The 20,479-nt window shown below is 41.7% G+C and overlaps 1 protein-coding gene across 3 annotated transcripts; it reads left to right on the top strand.

The window, feature by feature from the left end:
- The first annotated feature begins 47 nt into the window (after positions 1-47).
- Positions 48-20,232, top strand: BPIFC (BPI fold containing family C). 3 transcript variants are annotated; one of them, XR_010467735.1, is made up of 17 exons: positions 48-2,456; positions 5,235-5,360; positions 5,738-5,849; positions 5,968-6,096; positions 7,558-7,713; positions 8,521-8,584; positions 9,370-9,430; positions 10,127-10,266; positions 12,279-12,452; positions 13,145-13,198; positions 14,503-14,673; positions 15,215-15,282; positions 16,596-16,638; positions 17,488-17,551; positions 17,629-17,707; positions 18,310-18,386; positions 19,013-20,232. XR_010467735.1 is itself a non-coding variant. In XM_021294704.2 (16 exons), exons 2-16 carry the CDS (start codon positions 5,258-5,260, stop codon positions 19,052-19,054), a joined length of 1,458 nt encoding a protein of 485 aa, XP_021150379.2. In that variant the 5' UTR covers positions 48-2,456; positions 5,235-5,257; the 3' UTR covers positions 19,055-20,219. The 3 variants fall into 3 exon arrangements, 2 of the variants coding, with proteins under 2 accessions (XP_021150379.2, XP_013224147.2); XM_021294704.2 differs by lacking the exon at positions 17,629-17,707 and having other exon boundaries at positions 19,013-20,219; XM_013368693.3 differs by lacking the exons at positions 10,127-10,266; positions 17,629-17,707 and adding an exon at positions 10,339-10,430 and having other exon boundaries at positions 19,013-20,209.
- Positions 20,233-20,479: the final 247 nt, after the last annotated feature.

The following is a 20,479-nucleotide window of genomic DNA, read 5'->3' as shown; positions in this document are numbered from 1 at the left end:
AAGAAATGGAAATTTTAAAGTAGTTTGGTGTCCCTCATTGATCACACTTCAGGCACGTTCTTCTGCCTGTTTAGGGGAGAATTCATGAGACAGGGAAAAAGAGAACTAAAGTCCTGGTGCCCATCTCTTCTTCCTTCCAATGGGACACATACTCCAGGATGGACCAATGAGTGCTGTTGCTAGGTGAGCCTTTTCAAACCGGAGCCATGGCTTAGCATGACATGGCACCTTTAGCTCTAGTCCTCTGGCTGTTGTTCATAAACAAAGCAATTGTTTCTCCTAAGACTAAAGAGGATGCTGTGTACACCAACAGTTCATAGAATCATAGAATTATTTTGGTTTGAAAACACCTTTTAGATCATAGAGTCCAACTGGTAACCTAGTATTGCCAAGTCCATCTCTAAACCGTGTCTCTAAGCACCACATCTAAACATCTTTTAGATATCTCCATGGACAGTGACTCAACCACTTCCCTGGGCAGCCTGTTCCAATGCCTGACAGCTCTTTCCATGAAGAAATTTTTCCCAATATCCAATCTGAACCTTCCCTCATGCAGTTTGGGGCCATTTTCTCTCATCCTGTCTCTCACTACTTAGAAGAGACCAACACCCTCCATGCTACAACCTCCTTTCAGGTAGTTGCAGACAGTGATAAGGTCTCCCCTCAGTCTCCTTTTCTCCAGGCTAAACAGCCCCAGTTCTATCAACTGCTCCTCATCGAACTTGTGCCCCTGCATCACCCTATACTTACCTACTGGTCAGTATACCATTTTTGATCTGGTGTTGTGTCCTGATTGACAGAACAATGGAAATTATGTATGTCCCTCAGTGTGCTTCAAACTAGAGTGCATGGAGAAAGGGGAGAATTGGGGAGGCAGGGAACTGGGGAGGTGGGGAAAGGGATTGTTAAAGCACCGAGCCAGAGGCAACGACTGGAATCGTGCAAAGCCAAAGTGATCTGCAGAGATGCAGCAACAAGTCTCTCTTGATTGCCATACTAATAAGCTCATTGAGTTTCTTGTATATTGAGTAAAAAGGATCATGGTCTATATCCCCTCTAGCATGTAGATTGAAGCAAATGCTTGGTGGCTCAGCAGAGAAAACTGAAATAGAAGATGCCTTTTAGAGGCTCTTTGTAATGCCTTGAAAGGTGAAAAGTTTGGGTGTAGAAACTATTTATAGTATATTTGAATGTGCTATCTGAGCTCATCTCCCACCAGATATTTGGCTTTTACTGCTGTATTTGTAGAAAGAAATGAATAAACTATTCTGGAAGCCTTAGTCTGTCTTTGTTAAGTTTTGCTGAAAGTTTTATTTAAAATGGGTGGTACTCCATTAGAAGAACCATAAAATGTTAAAAGGACACGATAAGCTGAGATAGTTTTCAGGCAATTCAGTTGTTTGTAAATTGTGGAGATCTGTAGGGATGGAAACAGTGGAGCTCTTTCTTTGCTTTGAAGGAACTGCAGAATTTGTGCAAAAAAAAAAAAAAGTTAAAGGAGAGGTTTATGTAGCTGAGGGTGTGATTTTTATTCATCCTCAATTGCCAGAGATATAAATAATTAAATTATTATGCATGTGATTCCCCACGGTGAATGTTAAACCTGTGTAAAGTATGAGTATTTGTTGGCTGACTGACAAATGTCTCTACCCTTTCTATTCATGGATTGCACAAGGCAGTGACTCGAATTGTCCAGTGAAGTGCTCTGTGCCTGAGGGAATTTGTTTGGTTTACATGCAAGCTAATTGATTAAATCACCTCTTCGACAAGCCAAATAGTACTGGTTAACTGGATAAGCGAGCAGAAGAAATACAAAATGTTGATTGCAAGGCCTTGATACTATATATTTGCACCGTATATATACACTATTGTGTATATGTACTGTAATAGAAATACTATATAACTTATGGTTTCTATATCCTGAGCAATTTCAGAACAGATGGGCCTAGACAGTTGTTTTTCTTCTGTTCTTCCTAGCAATAGCACATTCATTTATTTCTTTCAAAATACAGGCTGGGCTATGAGTATCAGTACTGTGGAACTGCTGAAGTAGAGTGTTTGCTGGGGTTTCCTCTCAGGTCCACCTGAAAAGCCAGTGCTGGAACAGTGTGCCACAAAGGCACCAATGTCACCCCCAGCTCAGCATCCACATGCCTTGTCACCCCCAGCTCAGCATCCACGTGCCTTAACACCCCCACTCAACAGTTTACATTGCCTTCTGCTTCATCCTTAAATCAAATTAGAGTGATAGATTTAACCTGGGACACCCAAAATAGTTTGGGACATGATTACCAAAGAGGCCACTCCCTGCATGATGCAGGTGGCAGCAATTGGGTCTCTTCAAGCTCACAGCTCTTTCCTTTAAAAGAAGGGGCCGTGGCTGTAAAGGGTTTTCCCTGCAGCATTCTCAGCTCTGTGGTCTGGCACAGCAAGGATCTTCTGCCTTTGGAGGAGAGGTAGAGTAAAAAATACCTTGTGATTACCCTTTGTTGTGCAGTGGCTTTGTTGGGAAGAAATACATGTAGCTAAATCTGGCAAAATTTTGAGATTTTTAAGCTATGAGGACTATGCCTATGTCAAGGACGCGTTTCCTTCCAGCACTTTTTGTTGTTGTTGTTCTACATGTGAAGCGTGTTTCTTTCATCTCTCAATTTCTATCTCTTAAAATTAAAAAGAAAATATTAGCCTTAGTAAAAGGCAAAGGTGTTCCGTGGATTACTTGAAACTTGGCTTAATTTACTTGTGTTGTAGCTGTAATTAAAATGGGGAGGATGAACTTATATTTTTCAAAGATTGTAGATTTAGCCTGAAATTTTGAGAATTTGTGACAAATACTTATATTCCTGAGGCACTCCAGCTGATTCAGAAACAGAAGAGTGAAATTCTTTAAACTTTCTTTAAACACGAAAATTAAGTTAATGATATTTCCTAATTTTGCAGTTTGCTTAAATTGTGATCATGACTGAAAATATCTTAGAGGTTTGAGGTATATTATTACCACTGATAATGAAACAACTAGTGAAAGATGCAGCAACATCAAAAGATTTTTTTCAAGTATTAAGAGAGAGGCAACTATCTGTTTCTAGGTGGTTTCATTCCAGCTCTCCAATAGCTCTGTAGTAACTAAAGAATTTTTTACATAAACATAATGCCAGAAAATACCCTCTCATGTATTTTCAACTGTCTATAATGTAGTCTATGTATAATGTAGCTGGGAATAAGGAAAACCATAATAATGTGACCTGTTTGCCATTCATACTGTCAACCTCAGATGGCAGAGAACTCCACAGAGGTCTCTTCCCAGCTCTGGGGAAAGAACAAAAAAACACAAGAGTTCTCTGACTTTGTCCATTTTGGTTTTAAAATTCTCCATCAAGGTGGCTTCTTCCACTCTCCCTGGGAGATCTTGCTGGTAGCTTCTGACTTTGTCACTGTATGCAGCCTGTGGTCCAGACAGCAAAGGTCCATCTTAATTCAAATTCAGTCACAGAAACCCCTGGAATGGGGATTTACTTCACTCATTCACTACCCCTATGGTAAATCCTGTAGAGCCACCAAGGACAGTTGTGTGACATGTATGAGAAGGTAGAGAGAGCCAAGTGTTCATCCATTGCATAGCTGGCCAGTAGTGCCATCGACCCCCTTTCTTAATTGTGGGTTTCTGCTTGTTTTGGGGTTGGGGTGTTTTTTTGTGTTTTTGTTGTTGTTGGTTGGTTGGTTTGGGTTTTTATTGTTGGGGAAGGGGGAATGCGTGTGTGCTTTTTTTCCTGCCATCAAAGTTAGTGACAGGTCTCACAGTGTTGCAGAAAAGCTGCGTTGGCAGAACTTGCTGTCAGAATCAAGTTGTCTCTGGTTACTGACAAGTTATTTGGTGGCATCATACAGAAGAGGGTGACTTTCAGAAGAAATCTGTGTCTTTGGGAGCAGGTTCTCTAAGCAAAGAATGACCAGGCAGTGCAGGGGCTCTCCCATTAATTGAAGGATCACCCCACAACCATTCAGTGATTGGTCATGACTGGCACATACTGTATGTATAACTGATCCAGATTCATTTACCTGCCTTGACCCACCCCAGAGGTAGACCTTAAATCCTGTAGTTACAGGAGGAAGATGAGCACTCCTCACAGGGCAATTTGTTTTAAGATAGGTGGGGTAAATTCCTCTTCACTATAAAGATGACTGTTTCAAATGAGAGACCCAACTTTTCAATGTATAATTAGATAAAAATAGTCTCACATGAGTATATTGGGGAAGGGCAACCTCCTGTGAATGATAAATTATATATATATATTTTGTCCTCAGCATTAAGTCACTGTCCCAGGCTGTGATCATCCCCTTAAATTTTTCTGAGAGGAGATAATAAAGGAGCACAGCCCATTGCTGGTGACCTTAAACATGTTAAGGGAAACGAAAGACTAGCAATAATATGTGAATTATTAGTAAAAGCATTTATGTCACCTTTATGAATTTGTTCTTATAAAATACTTTGATCACTGAAGTCCCTATCTGTGAATGGAGAACCAGGCTATGGTTCTCCATGGGCAAAACAGTAGTTTAATGGGAATGAAAAAGGCAAAAATAAACATCCATTGGACCATGAAGCTTGCAAGGAGAGTTTTTGGACGATACTTCATGCACTTATTAACATGCAGACTAGGGGATATGAGAACACTGTCTGCTGGCACAAAATTTTCTTTTGTTCTGTGTTGGAAGGGAACATAAAGGGCTTCTCAAAATTGTGGCGAAGATCTTAATAAGTGGTTCCAAAAGTAGAGGTATCTATGTCTATAACTAAATGAGCTGATCAGGCCTTCCAAAGTGCTAAGACTCAGTGATGGCTGTTGAATCACCAGGAGGCACTGAGACCTGCACATATTTGGGAAAAATAAGCTACATATCTCACTAACTGGGTGGCGGGGGCTGGGGGAAGGCCTAAAAATTCAATGCCACTTCCCTTTCTATGGGATTTGTCCAGTAGGATGTATCCCAACAGATTTCTCCACTCCCTGTGACAGTGAATAAGCTGACTTTTCTGCTCTACCCCAAGTAGCTCTATTTCTCCAGCAGTCTGTGCAGAACAGGTCCTCTCTTCCATGGCTACTGGGCTTTCCATTTTATCCATTCTGGAGGGAAAGCTGCTGTCAGAACAGCCCACTTCAAGGAGGGAAAGGGGATTACAACCACCACATGACAAAGCATGAACTTCTTCTATTGTTATAAATATTTATTAACAGGTCCTGTGAAAAAAACAAGGAAGATGGTGATCTACTGTTCTCTCCTCCTCTTAAGTTTGCTCAGTGGGCAACTCAATGCCAATCCTGGAGTCAAAGTGAGGATCACCCAGAAGGGCTTGGAGTATGGTATGTGTGATGTTTTCACAATCTGGTGGTGGTATTGCATTGAATCGTGGTATGAGAAGCAATAGCAATGGAAGGCAATGACCTGGTCGCAGGTTGTAAAGAATAGGAAGGCTTAAGAGCACAATATAGCAGATCAAATATGCTGCTTGATAGCATGGTACATCAAATTGAGGTTTCTTTGATTTCAGATATTGAATCAGTAAGTTCAACTCTTTCCGTGACTAGGAGTGAGATCTGAAATAGCACTGCTTGGTCTCAAATTAGATACCCTCTTCTTTCTGACTCTGTGTCCATCCCATCTCCTGGGCCAGAAGCATGTAACTGTAAACTCCCAGGCAGTATCAAAGGCAACTGAACTGATCACTGTTTTCCTGTAGCCAAGGAGGTTGGGCTGGAAATCCTGAAGCAGAACATGGAGAAGGAGCATTTCCCTGATTTGAGTGGCTATGAGAAGTTTGGGCTTGGTAATGTCAAATACAACATCTCAAGGTAAGTCTTCTCTCCAGAGGCAATTTGTGTTTTACTGAAATTTGAATCTTTTGTGTTCACCCTGACTTGTGAAATACCAACTTTTTATTTTCTCTCCTTTATGTCGCTCGTCCTCTAGAATACACGTCACTGCTGTTGAATTCCCCAGTGCTTCCATTTCCCTCATCCCTGGGACTGGGATAAAACTGGTGATTGGAAATGCGTCTCTAACCATTGATATGAACTGGAACATAAGGACCTGGATGTTGTACGTACAGCCTCATGTGTCCTGGGATTTTTCTTGGTGGAGATGTAAAGATAAAAAAAAAAAGCAAAGTTTATTTTTTCCTGTGACCTTTCCATGGCAAAGGTGCTCTTTAACAGCTAGTAGCAGTAAGCCAGGAGTACAGACTGGTCCTCAGCAGGTTTGCTGATGAGAGACAGCCCCTTCCCCCTTAGCCATCAACACCGATAAAGAGCCCATGGCTGAGAAGCACTTTGCAAAAAGTAAAGTATTTGTGCTCTAGCTGAATGTTGTTATCCAACCTGCCAGCTAATGACACATGTAGAAAAACTGCGGTATGGTGGATCACAGTCCAGTATAATAAACCCTCCCAGTGTAGCTACACTGCTAGAAACCCTGTGCTACTCCTCCAAGAGGTACAGTTCAAAAGCTGATGGAAAATGGAGAAGGAAATGGCAATATCCTTAGAGCAGTCTACACACCTTCCTAGTGCCAGGCTGCTTCAGAGGAAATCCCTTCTTCTCCACAACTCACATTACTCATATTGCTAAACTGACTGAATTACAGCAGGGATCATCAATTACAGCAGAGATCATTACTCTGATCTGCATTTCTGGGCTTCTGCTGCCAGGGACAGCAAGGCTGGCTGCTTGCTAAAGATGGGGACCTGTCTGCTGAGGGTGGTGGCACAGCAGGAGAGGCAGGGCCCTCACTGACAAGTACCCAGGACTGGAAAGGAGAGCAGGTTGATGGTGATGACCAGGAACAGCCACCAGCACAGGCTGCCAGGCAAGTCCACAGTGAAGAGGCAGGTCTGAGGTGAAGCCAGGAAGTCAAACCAGAAAAGCACTGTGAGGATTAATTAAGTACAAGGTTGCACATAGGTGTACCTACAACATAGCTTAAGCAAAGACCTGAGCTCCAATACAGCTCATAAACCAAGGGCAGAGACCTCTGATGAGGCTTTTCACAGCTCTTTCTCACAACCAAGCTGTGAACAACTTGATCCAAAACAGCAGTGCTTCATCATGTTATAGCTGGGCTTGAGCATGGGCTGCCAAACCCCTGGGAGGGGTGAGGAAGAGGGTGCAGAGGCCATTGAGGCACTCCAGGCCCTGACGTGGGTTTGTACAGACCCTCCCCAGACACCAGAAGATTAGATCCCAGTACAACTCTCTTGCCTTATTTTATAGTGGGCATATCCCAGTTCCCTCTGCTGTGGACACAGGTCTGGTAACTGGAATAAAATACAATATCAAATCATCTACTTTCCCAAATCCATCATTTTCCAAAACTCCTATCTGGAAATTTGTGTGGAATAGTTGAGTATTTGCAGACATATTAGAATCTATTTTCATTATAAGCAATGTAATAAAAAGTATTCAGGTAAACAGTTTCATCTTTAGTGAACAGAAGAGTGTCAATTTAAAAATTGAGTCTTGAAAGTTAAATAGTTTTTCAGTTATTTATTTTTACTTTATGCAGTAAAGACAGCGGGAGAGGCACAGTGCACATTTCAAAGGTGTTTGTTACTGCAATCTTTTCAACACCCCTGGATAATATGGGTCATACATCAATATCACTTACCAGCTGCCGGACAACTTCTGGCGACATAGACATCAAGTTGAATGGAAAAAGTGGGTAAGTGGAAGAAATCCATATATACTCTGGGACAAAATCACTGCAAATGAATGCCACAAAGAGAGTTTCACAAAATAGGGCACCTGTTTTGGCATCTGTAGGCACCACAAGTGAAAATCCGAGCCCTAATCCAGTGTTAGAATGGCCAAATTTTACCGTTGTCCTTGTATTTGTGCATGCTGTCCCTGGAGTAAAGGATAAGAACAACAGTTCTTGTCACATCAAGCAATCCCTTGTACTTCTTCAGTAACCACCTCTTTCCAAATGCTGTTCTACTCTTCAGCTCCAGGTAGAAGTTAACACACTTGTACTATGCTTTAAGTACTTCTGGTCATGTGCTATCAAAACTGCACAGAACCAGACTTCTGTCTGTTCTGCCTCTGGTTACAACCCTCTGCAACATTATTTCATTTTTTTATTGTACATCTCTCACTGTCTACACACAATGCTTATCACCCGGTTTTAGGTTTGGGTTTTTTGTTGTTTCCTTGTTTCTACTTGCGTTGGGAGTTCCTACTGCAGACACTACTTAGTTATTCTGTGTTTGTACATACATGATGGCAGTAATATGAAGAATTTTTTATTCATAAAGGTGAAACTACTCAGGCTAATTGCAGAAATGCCTAGTGGTGAAATTATCAGCTTTTAAATGGTGGTTCTCTGATAGTTGTAACACTTAAGAGAGCTCCCTTGTGTACTAGAGTATCACACTCAGAGGCCATTACATTCATGTTCTGCAGAGATATCTGATTTCCTGTTAATGACTGTAGTACTTGACCCATTAATTGCCTTCTTCCTTTCCTCTAGCTTCCTGCATAACTTCTTTATCAAGTATCTGAAGAAACCCATTCACAGGAGACTGGTCACTAACGTAAGCCTTTCAGATTGTGTAGGGGAGGTTTTTAACTTTCACAAGTCAGTGCTGTGAACTTGGCAAAGAAATAGAAAAATGATATAGTCCTATTCTGGTCTGATCAGCACACTCACTGTTTTGCCAGCCAGAAATGCTTCCAGATGAAGTAGATGGCCAAGCTACTGACTAGTCCACAGCTAAGTTCAACCAAGGCAGCAGTAGGGCTGGAAAATGTAGTTATTTTCCAATGCAGAATAAGTCTCTGTTTGTGTATCCACATCCTGGGTTTTGTGTAATTTTTATACTCAGCAGACAAAACCTATATTGGGTGATGCACAGAGATGTTGCAGTACATCACCTGATATTATGACACATTTAAACTTCATCATATCCAGGAGGTGAGTAGTTCTGATGACAACCTTCCCAGGACCTCTGAGAGGAGGCAGAGCTTGCTATGGCTGTGATTCTGCCCCTGGACAGGGATGTCACCTGTGGGACTGATGTGAGATCTCAATCTCCCTTTTGCACTCCTAAGGCTGGGGTTTTGTCACCACCATCAGGCTGCCTGTAGCAACTTCCCACTTTGTTGCCTAAAGACAGGTCTGACTTGGGATTTGCTCACATTGCACCAGGTGGGAACCTTGAGGAATGAGTTAGCTGAAGAAAAAGTAGTTTTGGTGTTTTGACAAACAAATGCTGCCATGTGTGTCACATAAGCAGACAGATTTGCTAGCACACAGCTGAGATGTGCTGGCAGATCCACCATGTTAATCAGGCAATAATTTGAGCGTACTTTTATACAGTCATGTCCTAACATCAGATCTGGGATCCAGTTGATAGATGAAGACCTCCGATCACTGAATGGTGAGTCATGAGTGAGATCTTTTCCTTCTGCTTTCTCTTTCTGGTTCAGTGAAATTCTGCAGTTTTCTTTACAGCAGCTGGTCAGCAAAGCCTCCAGGAGTGGTGTCAGACCCCCTGATCTGCCTGCTCCCTTGCTTACAGGACCACGGTTAAATAAAGAGAGTTGTACTTTGACAAGAAAATGATATTTCTGAAAAGTCAAGGACTTGGGAATGATTCTCAACTTGAAACTGTGGCAGTGTGTACCTCGGTTATCAGAAATGCTGCTTAGAGGCCACACAGCACTGATGCTAAGGCAGTTTTCCCTTCCCTCCCATGCTCTGTGTCCTCCTGCACATATAGCACTTTATAAGCTGAAGCTTGCTCACCTAGCCTGCCTGGAACTTCAAGTTTCACTTGCTTATTTATCAGACTTGCAAAGGCAAAAAGAAAAAGCTCCTTTGTAAAAATCTGTTCACTTTAACCATTTTGGGTTAGATTTGCAGGCATTTAAGACACCCAAAGTGTTGGGTAGATACTGTGTGCAAAACACAAGTATATAAGTGGATCAGGCACAAACCTTTCTGGGAAAATATTTGCAAGTTAGAGGCATTCTGGATGCTCTCAGAACTGCTTGACAAGGCATTTCCTTATGCCCTGAAGCACTGGTATGGCCATTTCTTGGTTTTTTTTGTTAAATCAAATTTACTTTTCCAGAAACTACAGAAGGTGCTTTAAAGAAGATGCCAGTAGAAACATCAAGCCTTAGGTCAGAATGCATGTTAGGAGATTCCTGGTTGTGTTTTTCTCTACTCTTTGGAACAACTTGTCATTCTCCTTCAGGAACAGACTTAGTTGTAAGTATACATTAAATTCTTTCTGTGCTTTTTGTAAGATTGAGTATTTTGTCTTGTCTATCATCCTTACAGTCCTAATGCCGATTGATGATTTGGCTGAAGTAGACTACTCCTTAAACAGCTTGCCAGCAATATTCCAACCATTCATTGACCTGGACTTAAAGGTAATTGCCTGTAGCACTATTTGCCAAGATTGCTGTGGCTTTGTTGTATGATCCACTTTCTAAGACTGTTGTTCAGAACACTAAGACTCAGTATCTGAGAAGACAGGCATTTCAAAGCACTATTGTATTTGTTATTGTAATCATTTTTAACAATCCTCCTGTAAAATGAATTATTTAAACACCACATTCTTTTTTTTTAATTGCTGTTGAGTTGGTTATAGCAAATAGCAATAAAAGTTGACTAAGCAACTTAGAAGAAAAAAGAGAAAGGGAAATGAGGGAAATAAAGGTATTCAATGTTCATCCTTCTCTCACTGTTGATTAATATCTGGGGCTTCTTTGTTCAGTCAGGGGAAGATGTCTAGACATTGCACTAACTCTGTGTCTGCTGTCAGCTGAGAGAGGAAAGGAAAGAGCAAGACCATGGCAGAAATAGTTAAGGCTCAGGAGAACACCCTTGAAAAAGCATGGGAGCCCAAGGAGTGCTGCTGAGTTTGAAGGCCTGGAAGTTTCTTTCAAATAAAGGGAAAAACCTCCTTCTGTACTGAAACTAAAATCAGACTAGGTCCTAATTCTATAATGACTTCATTATCATTGTGTGTATGGCGCTTTGTTTGAGGGTAGTTATTGTGACCATAGTATCTAAGATGCTTAACTAATTTCAAGATGCCTTGTGCTAGGTGCTCTACAGAGGGAGAATGAAAAGACAGTCTTGTCATAAAGATCTTATACTTATTAACAAGAGACAACAGGGAAATGAGAGGTGGGAATGCAAATGAACAGTAAGCCAGTATCAGTTGGTATGGTAGACAATGGTCTCAGTACACCAGCTTTGCAGCTGCTGTCAAGCTCTTCTGGTTATTCTAGCAACTAGATTTTAAGCAGGGACTTGAGGCAGACTGAAGAGGTAATGCCATGACCATTTACAAGAGCTACTCTCCCACATAAGATGCAATGTGGGGGAAAGATACAAAGCAAGTGACTGGTCAATACAGCAAGTGAGGATTGAATGGGGAGGTCATCAGCAAAGTGACTCAGTACTTTGTAAGCATTTTGATAGTCCTCAAAAGGCAACACAAAATTTAGACATAGATGGGGAGGAGTTGAGAAAATAGACAAACAGAATACCTGTGAGATTAAACAGAAAGGGGAGACACGTAAAAGGGATATGAAAAATCTTAACCTCTGAGTACCTTCCTAAATTTAAATGAGTTTTACCTTTTTTGCTTTATCTGGATACATTTGGAAATATTAGATCTGCAGGCCTTGGCTAATATTATGGGTAATGCAGAAGACAATGTAAATGTATTTAGAATTGTCTGACATGACTTTCCTTTCTCTCATAGGCATTCTTTGTCTGTAGAAATTACCAACCTACTTCTGGGTAGAATGAGGTGTTGATTTTGATCTAGAAAAGCCTCTGGTTTTAGGGATCCATCTTGTAAATGAGACCATTGGAAAGCCCTAGGCCACGGTACTCAGATTTAAATTCCTAGAAATAAGGAAAGGAGAAAGTAATGCTTTTCAGTAAGGAGGAGCCTTAGTCATGCTCTTCATTCAATATGCAGACACTTCATTGACAGGCTTTATTTTCAGAGATGGTAGACTGTTTTCCATAGCTGATGAGCACCTCAAGATAGATGAAGGTGTCCAGTCTCTGGAACTTGTCTCTACCACCTGCTTGAAAGCACCAAGGCTTCAGAGTGTACTACAAAGCCTGTGTACTTATTTATAAATCAATAGCTTGAGCAAAGGAAATAAAAATAGGATCAATTCTCTGTGCTGGCAGATCCACCAAGTCGCGTTGTGGCTCTGAAATTATTTTTAATCTTTGCCAATACTTTTCAGGGGACAGTCTACCCAGCTGGAAACTATACTGGTCCTCCCTATGTGGCATCTCCCTTTGCTATCCCAGACCCAAGTGACTCCATGCTCTACCTTGCCTTCTCAGAGTATTTCTTTCAGACCTCCTCATTTGCCTACTACACTGCAGGGGCCTTCAACCTCACCATTACAGAGGAGGTGAGTAGAACACAGAGCAATCGGGTCACAGCAGCTCAGGTCATCCAAGATGGGGCTTTGGCCTGCCAATTGCCAGTACCTGGCCTTACAAAGCTTCTAATTGGTCTACAAAGTCCTGAGAGAGTACATAATAAACACCAGCAAACTATTATGCTCTTTTATTACACTCTAGATACCTCAGTCCACAGCCAGGAGTGCCAAGTTCCACTGAGTGAGGTACTAAATACTGGCAACTTTGCTACAAAAAATAAGGTTTTTGTAGACCTGAGGTATTGACTTTTCTGAGATGGACAAAAGATTTACTCTTGGGAATTTAGCTGGATCAGTGGCTGTTTTCTGAGCCATCTTTATGAACTGAAAGTACCACAGGGGCCATGGAAGCAAAGCATATGTCAGAGCACAGTAGCTGTGGCTTGGAGGCTAGCTGACTTCGCTGGCCTGTCTCCAGGAGGTCCAGTAAGTCCCAAAACCTATAGATTGCTGCCCAAACTATAATGATATTAAGCATTTGCTTTCCCAGGAAGTATTTTGACATGTATTAAGTATACTGAGTCCCTTAATATTTCTAAAACCAAAATGTACAAGATCAAAGATTTATTGAAATTGCAGTAATAATGTATTTAGAGAAAAATTGACCATAAAGGTCACATCTGGTAAACTCATTTGTTTTCTCATACATTTTTTTTCTCCAGACTTGCAGCTATTTTAATATAAGCACAGAGATATTTGGCAGTATCATCCCTGAGGTGAGTATCATTAATCCCACAAACTCTTAGAAACCAGTTGCTGTGAGTGTCAGACATGTCACTACTGGTGTATCTCAAAGGTTTGTAAGACCAGCAGGTCTCCTGTGCTGGAGAAGTGGGCACATGTATACCTCGTAACTCAGAGCAAGTGGGCTTTGTCACCTCCCACCTCCACAACAAGTTGAATGACTTGCACTGTTACCAAAATTGGTCCATAATCCTGCACATCAATCTTTACTCTGGGCACTGTGCCAAAGACACAGCTGTTCTCACCTAACCAATCTAGGCAGAAAAAAGCTTCCAGTCATGAGTCCTTTGAGAGGCTTCTGAGAGGGCGTCAGGTCAGAAAAAGCACCTTTCTCCCACCCAAACCTGTGTAATTATCTTTGCTTCACTGCTAGCCCATGACTGACTAGCAGAAAGGAATCCAGTGAAGACCTGGGAAAGGACTGTAGTAGCCACTTGCAGGAAACTGAGCTAACAGATGGGCAGGAAACATTACACCTGTGGAACAGACAATGCAGATGCACAGGATTTCCATTTGTTTTAGGTGAAGGGCATTAATATAACAGGTCAGAGAATATGAGCATGTGTGGCTTCCACCAGTCTTCTCAGACAGAATGAGAAACCAAAAATGAGCGTAAGAGACCTTAGAGCATGAATGCCGAGGTTGGATGAAACTGGACTCATGATTTGAAAAACTTCATATCCTTGCTTGTTTCCCAGATGATATTAAATTCCTTCATCAGAAATCTAAAAATGCTCATAGGGGAGAGTCATCATATGGTCTTCTCCGTAAAATGTTGTGAGCATTGATGTTAATATTCCACCCCTTCTGTTCTAAGTTATGATATTGGTATGCTTACGCACTTCTCTTTAAGCAATGAAGGCGCCTCCAAGGACAGTTCAGAGCAGGAACCTGTCTCATGACATGGACAGATCTCTAAGTGAATGATTCCTGAGATCTTTATTGTGTGACTTAAACATCACATTCATGTTGCATTCCTCTCCTGTGCTCACAAATGTGTATTTAATTTCTTTCGAAGTGATATGGAAGGAATCATATTCCTTGAGCAGAAGGAACTTTCCACTGCATTCCTGTTGTGGCCAAGAATGTTGATTTATCACTACAGAAAACTTCTACTTCCTGCTTGCTTGAAATAATAATATATTAGCAGATATCTTTCAGGTCATCTTAAGGAACTACTTCAAAATTATTGCTTTGAGAACAAGAAAATGCAGTATTCTAATCTGTTCTACAAGACAAGCATTTCTCTGTTTCTTTTTTGTCTTGGAACTTGCAGGTAGCCAAATATTCAGTTATACCCTACCCAGTGATGTTGAAGCTAATGGCTACTGAAGTACCTATCATCAGCTTAGAGGAGGATTCCTTCACGGTAGAGATTCAGGGCTCCATGGAGGTGTTTGCTGTTCTGCCAGACTCAACCACCCAGTCATTGTTCACAATGAACATAGTAAGTACAACGAACAAGGTGATATTTCACTCAGGGTTAAGTATGTTTGTTCTTTCTTTCTGTTAAAACTCTGTACAAGAAACAAAGTGCTAGATTTTAAGTACTTAAACCAGCAAATTCCCCTTAGTCACAGGTGGTATCTATGGGGCATCAGTTAACCTATAGGACTTCTCCATGGTGAAGAATATTTTCCTTTACATGGACAAAAATCCAAACATGTAGTGACTCTGATTAACCAAAGTTTTGTTCTCTGGAATGACAGTTCTGCAGGCACGAGTCATGCTTCTTGGCAACTTGTTCATTTAACTGAAAATGTTTTTGATTAGTGAAACCTCATTACCCACATTTCAGCTCTTGTCAGTGCCATTCAGATAAGTGGACATTTACTGTGCGAAGCCTTGCATAGGCCAGGGAGAAAGTTGCATCTGCATTAAGCATTTTCTGTACGTAACTGGGAAGATATTTCTGTATTTGTGACTGATTCACAGCAAGGGTCCTGGTTTTTGTGTGTCTGGTAACCCCTGGTTCCTTTATTCTGCAGACAGCCAACACCAGTATCGCTCTGAATATATTTGACCAGAAATTGATGGGATCGCTATGTTTGAACAGGTAATTCAACCTGGGATGGAAAGCATTTTCAGCCATTTGGAAGTGTTAGCAATCCCAACATTAGCAGTTTAGGTTCATGATCAGATAACCATAATTGAATGATTGTGTTTCCCTGGTGAGAGATTAGATTCTCAAATTCTCTATGTGGCTGTAGAGTTTAGAGAAGTCAGGAAGCCTCTCTGTGACAACTGCCTCAGTCCACAAGGGACTGCCCACCAGCTGAAGATTGCTACAGGGCAGTGGTTTCATGGGGATTCTCTGCTCCTCACATCTACTCTCCCCTCTGGGCTAGCTAGATGAAGTGTGCAGGGCATCTATGATGACCATGAATCATCTGAGAGTTACCCTCATCCCTCTGTAGCTGGCAAGGCGCAACTGCTTTCTAACCCACCTGTGCAACTAAAGACATGCAGAGAGGGCCAGGACATGGTAAAGAATCTGGATGTCTGCAGTTCCTCTGTGCTGATGTTTTTACAGCAGATTCTCCAGCTGAGGCACTGCAACTTCCAAGGGTCAGAAAGCTGGAGACCAAATACTTGGGCATTTAGATATCTAGCATGTCACATTTTATAGAGAGAAGCTCTGTATACCAGGACCTCGCAGCTGGGATTTGGGACCCTAATTTCACAAAAGTCTCTTGAAGACAGTTACAGGGTTAAGAATATGCGGAGATGGTCAGGGCACAGAGATGCTAGGAATTTAAGCAGGATAGTGCTGTTAGCATTTTTTTTGCAGCAACATTCAGTGAGGAAAAATAGTCTAGAGTGTGCTGAGAGCTGGGGTGCTGGTTCTGTGGTAACTCAGAAATCATGTTTTAAATACAAGTTTGGATACTTGGATATATACTGAGAAGTATTTGAATTTGTAAACAGAAGCATTAGCAACACAGCCATTAGCAGCAGTACCATATGATGAACAGAATTTTTCTTCCCACCCTGGTAAGGCTCACATCAAAGCATAAGGTGGATGTACCAAAATCCTTGCAAAATAGCTGAGAGCCTGCAGACCTTGATGCTAGCCCTCGTAAAGTCAATTGTTGGTAGGATTTCCAAAATACAGCACAGAGGGAGAGGGGCACTCACGTTGCTGACTACAGCCCTTCTACCATACTCTTTTGCAGGCATGCTCAGCAATGCCCTAAGAAAATCACCTCTTTCTGTATGAGGCAATATGCATTGTGTAAAATATATTGCTTCCAAAATCTCTTTACAGATGTTTAAGGCCTGGAGCTCTACAGAAGTGATTGCACATGACTAGAATAATGTGCTGATTTATTCTTTCTAGTGACTCATTGTTTTGCTTCTTTCCCTCAGGCTCCAATTCTCCCTAGCCCACTCCAATGTTGGCTTTTTCGAGGTAAGCAGATTGTTTAAGCACATAGGAAATGCAAATCAGGAATATCAGTGATATCAAGGCTAAAGAGTAAGCAGCTATATTCTGTTTGTATTTCTGAATCATTTGGCTTCATTCCTGGGTGGCTCTTTTCCTGTCTTCTGGCAGCCACCTCTCTTCTGTGGACTTAAAAGTATATTCTTTGGGGCAGGTTAGCATTCAGAAGATGGGATGTTCTGTAGTTCCCCTGACTGCTGTATCATATTTCAGCAGTAAGCAGAGAGATCTCTCAAAGCGTAAAGGTGGAATGTACAGCACTGAACTGAACTGAACTGTAGCAGCAGCCGGAGTGCTGTGCTGCCCAGGCGATCACATGCACGACCGAGGCAGAGGAACTCCATGCGGTGCAGTGGAGCTCATCACAGATGCTCAGAATTACAGCAGGGTGTGGGAGCAAAAATACTGGTCTCAGATGTCTGAAATAGTGTAGTTGTCGGCTTACAGGGGAAAACTCTGCCTCCACAGAGAGTCATTTAATTCTGAGTATAATCAGTCAGTTCTGAGTACCAGAGGAGAAAGGATTAAAACTGTTCTGGTCCTGCTTTGCTATTGGTGATAAATTATCTCACAAATAAAGGGAACAGATTGTTTTAAATGAAAATGTTGTCCAAGTGTGATGAAAGCCATTTGCATTTTGCATCTCACTTCCCTTGCATCATTCCAAAGACTTCCAAAGTTCATTTGAGTTTGACTTTTTTGGGCCAAATGAGAGCTGTAAAGTGAACATGAGCCTACTAACCCCATCCAGGATCATGGCATGATAGTTCTGCTACCAGAAAGTGACGGCAAACGCAATTTTCTTTTCTGTGGCAGATCTCACTTCTGGAGAACATCCTGTCTTACATTTTACAGACTGAAGTAATTCCATCAGCTAATGGTAAGGCTGCATTTCTAAGCTAAAAGCTTCCAGCAGGGTGGGTGATTCTAGGAACTTCTACTGACTTTCTGCTTAAGTTTCCAGTTTTCATTAACTTGAGTGGAAAATGACTGTTCGCCAATAAGCAGTTGAAGGGGGAGATTGATTTGGAGGGGTGTAAGTATGTCCTCTCACAGGCACTGTCCTGCAAAAAAGCACTTGGAAATGCATAATTCACCTGCCTTCACCTCACTCAAGGTGGCTGTGATGCATCAGTGAGAAGCATGTCTCTCTTGCCTGCACACCTGCTTGAGGCCACTGCATGTGAAACATATTCCTCTTTGTTAAACCAGCACAGGTCTTTTGCCTCTCATAAATCTTACTTAAGGCCACAGAGGGAGATAGAGCTTTGTGGCAGCCCTCTGTATGGGGATGAACTTCACCTTCCTTAACTAATGGAGACAAATGGGAACAGGTTCTAATGATGCTAGAGCTGTGCTAACAATCCTCCAGGTCACTAGGCACATATCACTGTGTGATGTGTGAACATGAAATGCTTTGGCTTGGCTGCAACATTCCGCCAAGAGAAAAACATCTGTAATTCTTTTCCCAGCTGGTAAATGAGCATCATATCTACCTCCCAGTGTTGCTTGTGAAGACTAAGAGGTTAATTTTTGAAAATGGCCTAGAAATCTCTAGACAAACAGGGTTTTTGAAGGGCAGGTATTTCTTATTTTTCCAATGCGTACCTAAATCACTGTGTTTCTCTTTTCTTTAAGCTAAACTGTCAAAAGGATTTCCTCTTCCCAATCTGGCCAATGTTACCTTGACGAGACCTCACATTACAATTGTACAGGTGAGATTTTGACACTCTCATGAAAAGGTTATTCCTTTTTTTCCTATTTTTCCTATTCCTATTTGAAAGCTTATTCTGTAGTCTCCACTTCCAGTCCCAGGCTATTGGTGATGGTCAATAGGAAGAAAGACAGTTCTTCTCACTTTCCATAGATAATAATGTTAGAACGTGATGGGCTGTTCTCTGCAGGTTCCTTGGTCTGCATGCACTGACACTGGGGGAAGCCTTAAGGATAAGTTTAGATTAGATGGCTAACTCCTACATAGCTCAAATTAGGTATAAAATAATCCCACTTTGTGATGACTGCCTAGTTGCCTCAAGGCTCAGATGAACTTTCCTGTGTGGGCTGTATGATCCTTAGGTTGTTTTCCTAAGGATCCTTTCTGTTGCTAGTGTGGTGGAAAGGGATAGCATCCAGGGAAAGATGGGGCTCTTTTGCAAAGTTCAAAGGACCAGAGTTTAATAATATTTGTTACTTCCAAGGCTCAGCTGTTTTCAGAGTATTTTCTGACCTTTAACACCAGGATTAAGTTAAAATTAAAACCAAACCAAACTTCAAACAAAAAACAACAAAAAACTTCATTTTGTAATTCATAGCATTTCACTGACTGTTCTCCTCCCCACAGGGATACATCTTGATTTCTACTGATGTCCACTACAAGCACTAAAGGAGAAGAAAGACCATTTGCTAAGTGTGACCTTCAAATCAAAAATGTGACTCTAAAGGCCAAAAAATGTCCAGTTCTGCTAAAAAATGTTAACTTCAGCTCTGACAAGGGCAATGTTGCCCCTGTTGGGGGTGAGGGGGGATGCAGGGAGGCAAAGAAAGCTGATGGAGTTGTTAAGCAGTACAGTGGAGGAGAACATATGATGCATGTTTGACTTTATTTATTCTGGACTTTAACTGATATAAAAATGTTTTTAAGATTAATGCCTCTCTTGAAATACAGTATTGTCTATACACTTCCAGAAAGGTTTCCTTTCTCAAAAGAAGGAAAAGTACATTGTCAAAAAGCTGCTAGGGCAGGCATACCTCCTAATCTGTTTCTACTGTAATGATGTGAAACAACTTCCTTCTGAACATGATGCACTAAGCATGAAGCAAGCCCTCCCTAGCACCACATCAGACTGGGAACTGTCCCAGTTACAATGGGAACTAGAATCCTAGCACTGTCTTAGCTAAACTCTTAACATAAATCTTAAAGATGCAGAAGTAACCCAAGAAGAGAGACAAAGTAGCAGTACTGCTGCCTCTGGTAGTCCTTCTCCTCTTGTGACTCTCCAAGTCCTTGTGCCTGCCATATCCCCTGTTTAGCATTACTTGGCCAGGTTAGATACATTTAACTCCCTGAATGTTTCTGGTTAAGACTTAGAAGTTCAATCCTCCACTATCTTTGTTGGTGTTTCTCTAGACTGAAGTAGTTATAGATACTTTACTTCTTACTTCATTTTATGTTGCCTTACCTTCTTTCTCTCTACCTCTTCTTTAATACTTTCTGTATTAGCATGCAAATCAGTTCTGCAGAGGACTGTGCCTGCCTGGTAATGATTAGGTGCTTATACTTTGGCCGAGTCTGAAAAGAAACCAGGCTCAGACCTCCCAAACTAGCACCAGCAGGGAAGAAGCAAAGGCTACATCCCACTCTTTTGCTGCTTTTGTGAGCCCCAAACTGTCCCTACAAGAAGCCCCATCCACTTGGTGCGATGACTTAAACCCTCACCATACCCATGTCTCCTTACCAGGAGCCCTTTTCAAGCCAAGTCTGTACAGTAAAAAGCTGTTTTCCTCATAGAATCATAGACTAATAGAATCACTTTGGTTGGAAGAGACCCTCAAGATCATGAAGTCCAACCCTAACTTACCTCTGGCACTAACCCCTGTCTCCAAAAACCACATCTATGCATCTTTTAAACACCTCTAGGGAAGGTGATTCAACTACTTCCCTTGTCAGCCTCTAATCCTGTGTTCAGTTTTGGGCCCCTTGCTACAAGAAAGATATTGAGGTGCTGGAGACGAGTGTAGAGGAGGGCAACAAAGCTGATGAGGGTCTTGGAGCACAAGTCTGAGGAGCAGCTGAGGGAACTGGGGCTGT

This window comes from Columba livia, chromosome 1, assembly GCF_036013475.1.
Source record: "Columba livia isolate bColLiv1 breed racing homer chromosome 1, bColLiv1.pat.W.v2, whole genome shotgun sequence".
NCBI lineage: Eukaryota > Metazoa > Chordata > Aves > Columbiformes > Columbidae > Columba > Columba livia.
The sequence above is the reverse complement of the archived record's forward strand: the minus strand, read 5'-3'. Positions and strand labels throughout refer to the sequence as shown.

Excerpts from the sequence above, each read along its gene's own strand:
- BPIFC (XM_021294704.2), top strand. The coding sequence starts at position 5,258 with ATGGTGATCTACTGTTCTCTCCTCCTCTTAAGTTTGCTCAGTGGGCAA. Across the intron at positions 6,097-7,557 it reads AACATAAGGACCTGGATGTT|TAAAGACAGCGGGAGAGGCA; the intron begins GTACGTACAGCC and ends TACTTTATGCAG. Across the intron at positions 13,199-14,502 it reads TTGGCAGTATCATCCCTGAG|GTAGCCAAATATTCAGTTAT; the intron begins GTGAGTATCATT and ends TGGAACTTGCAG.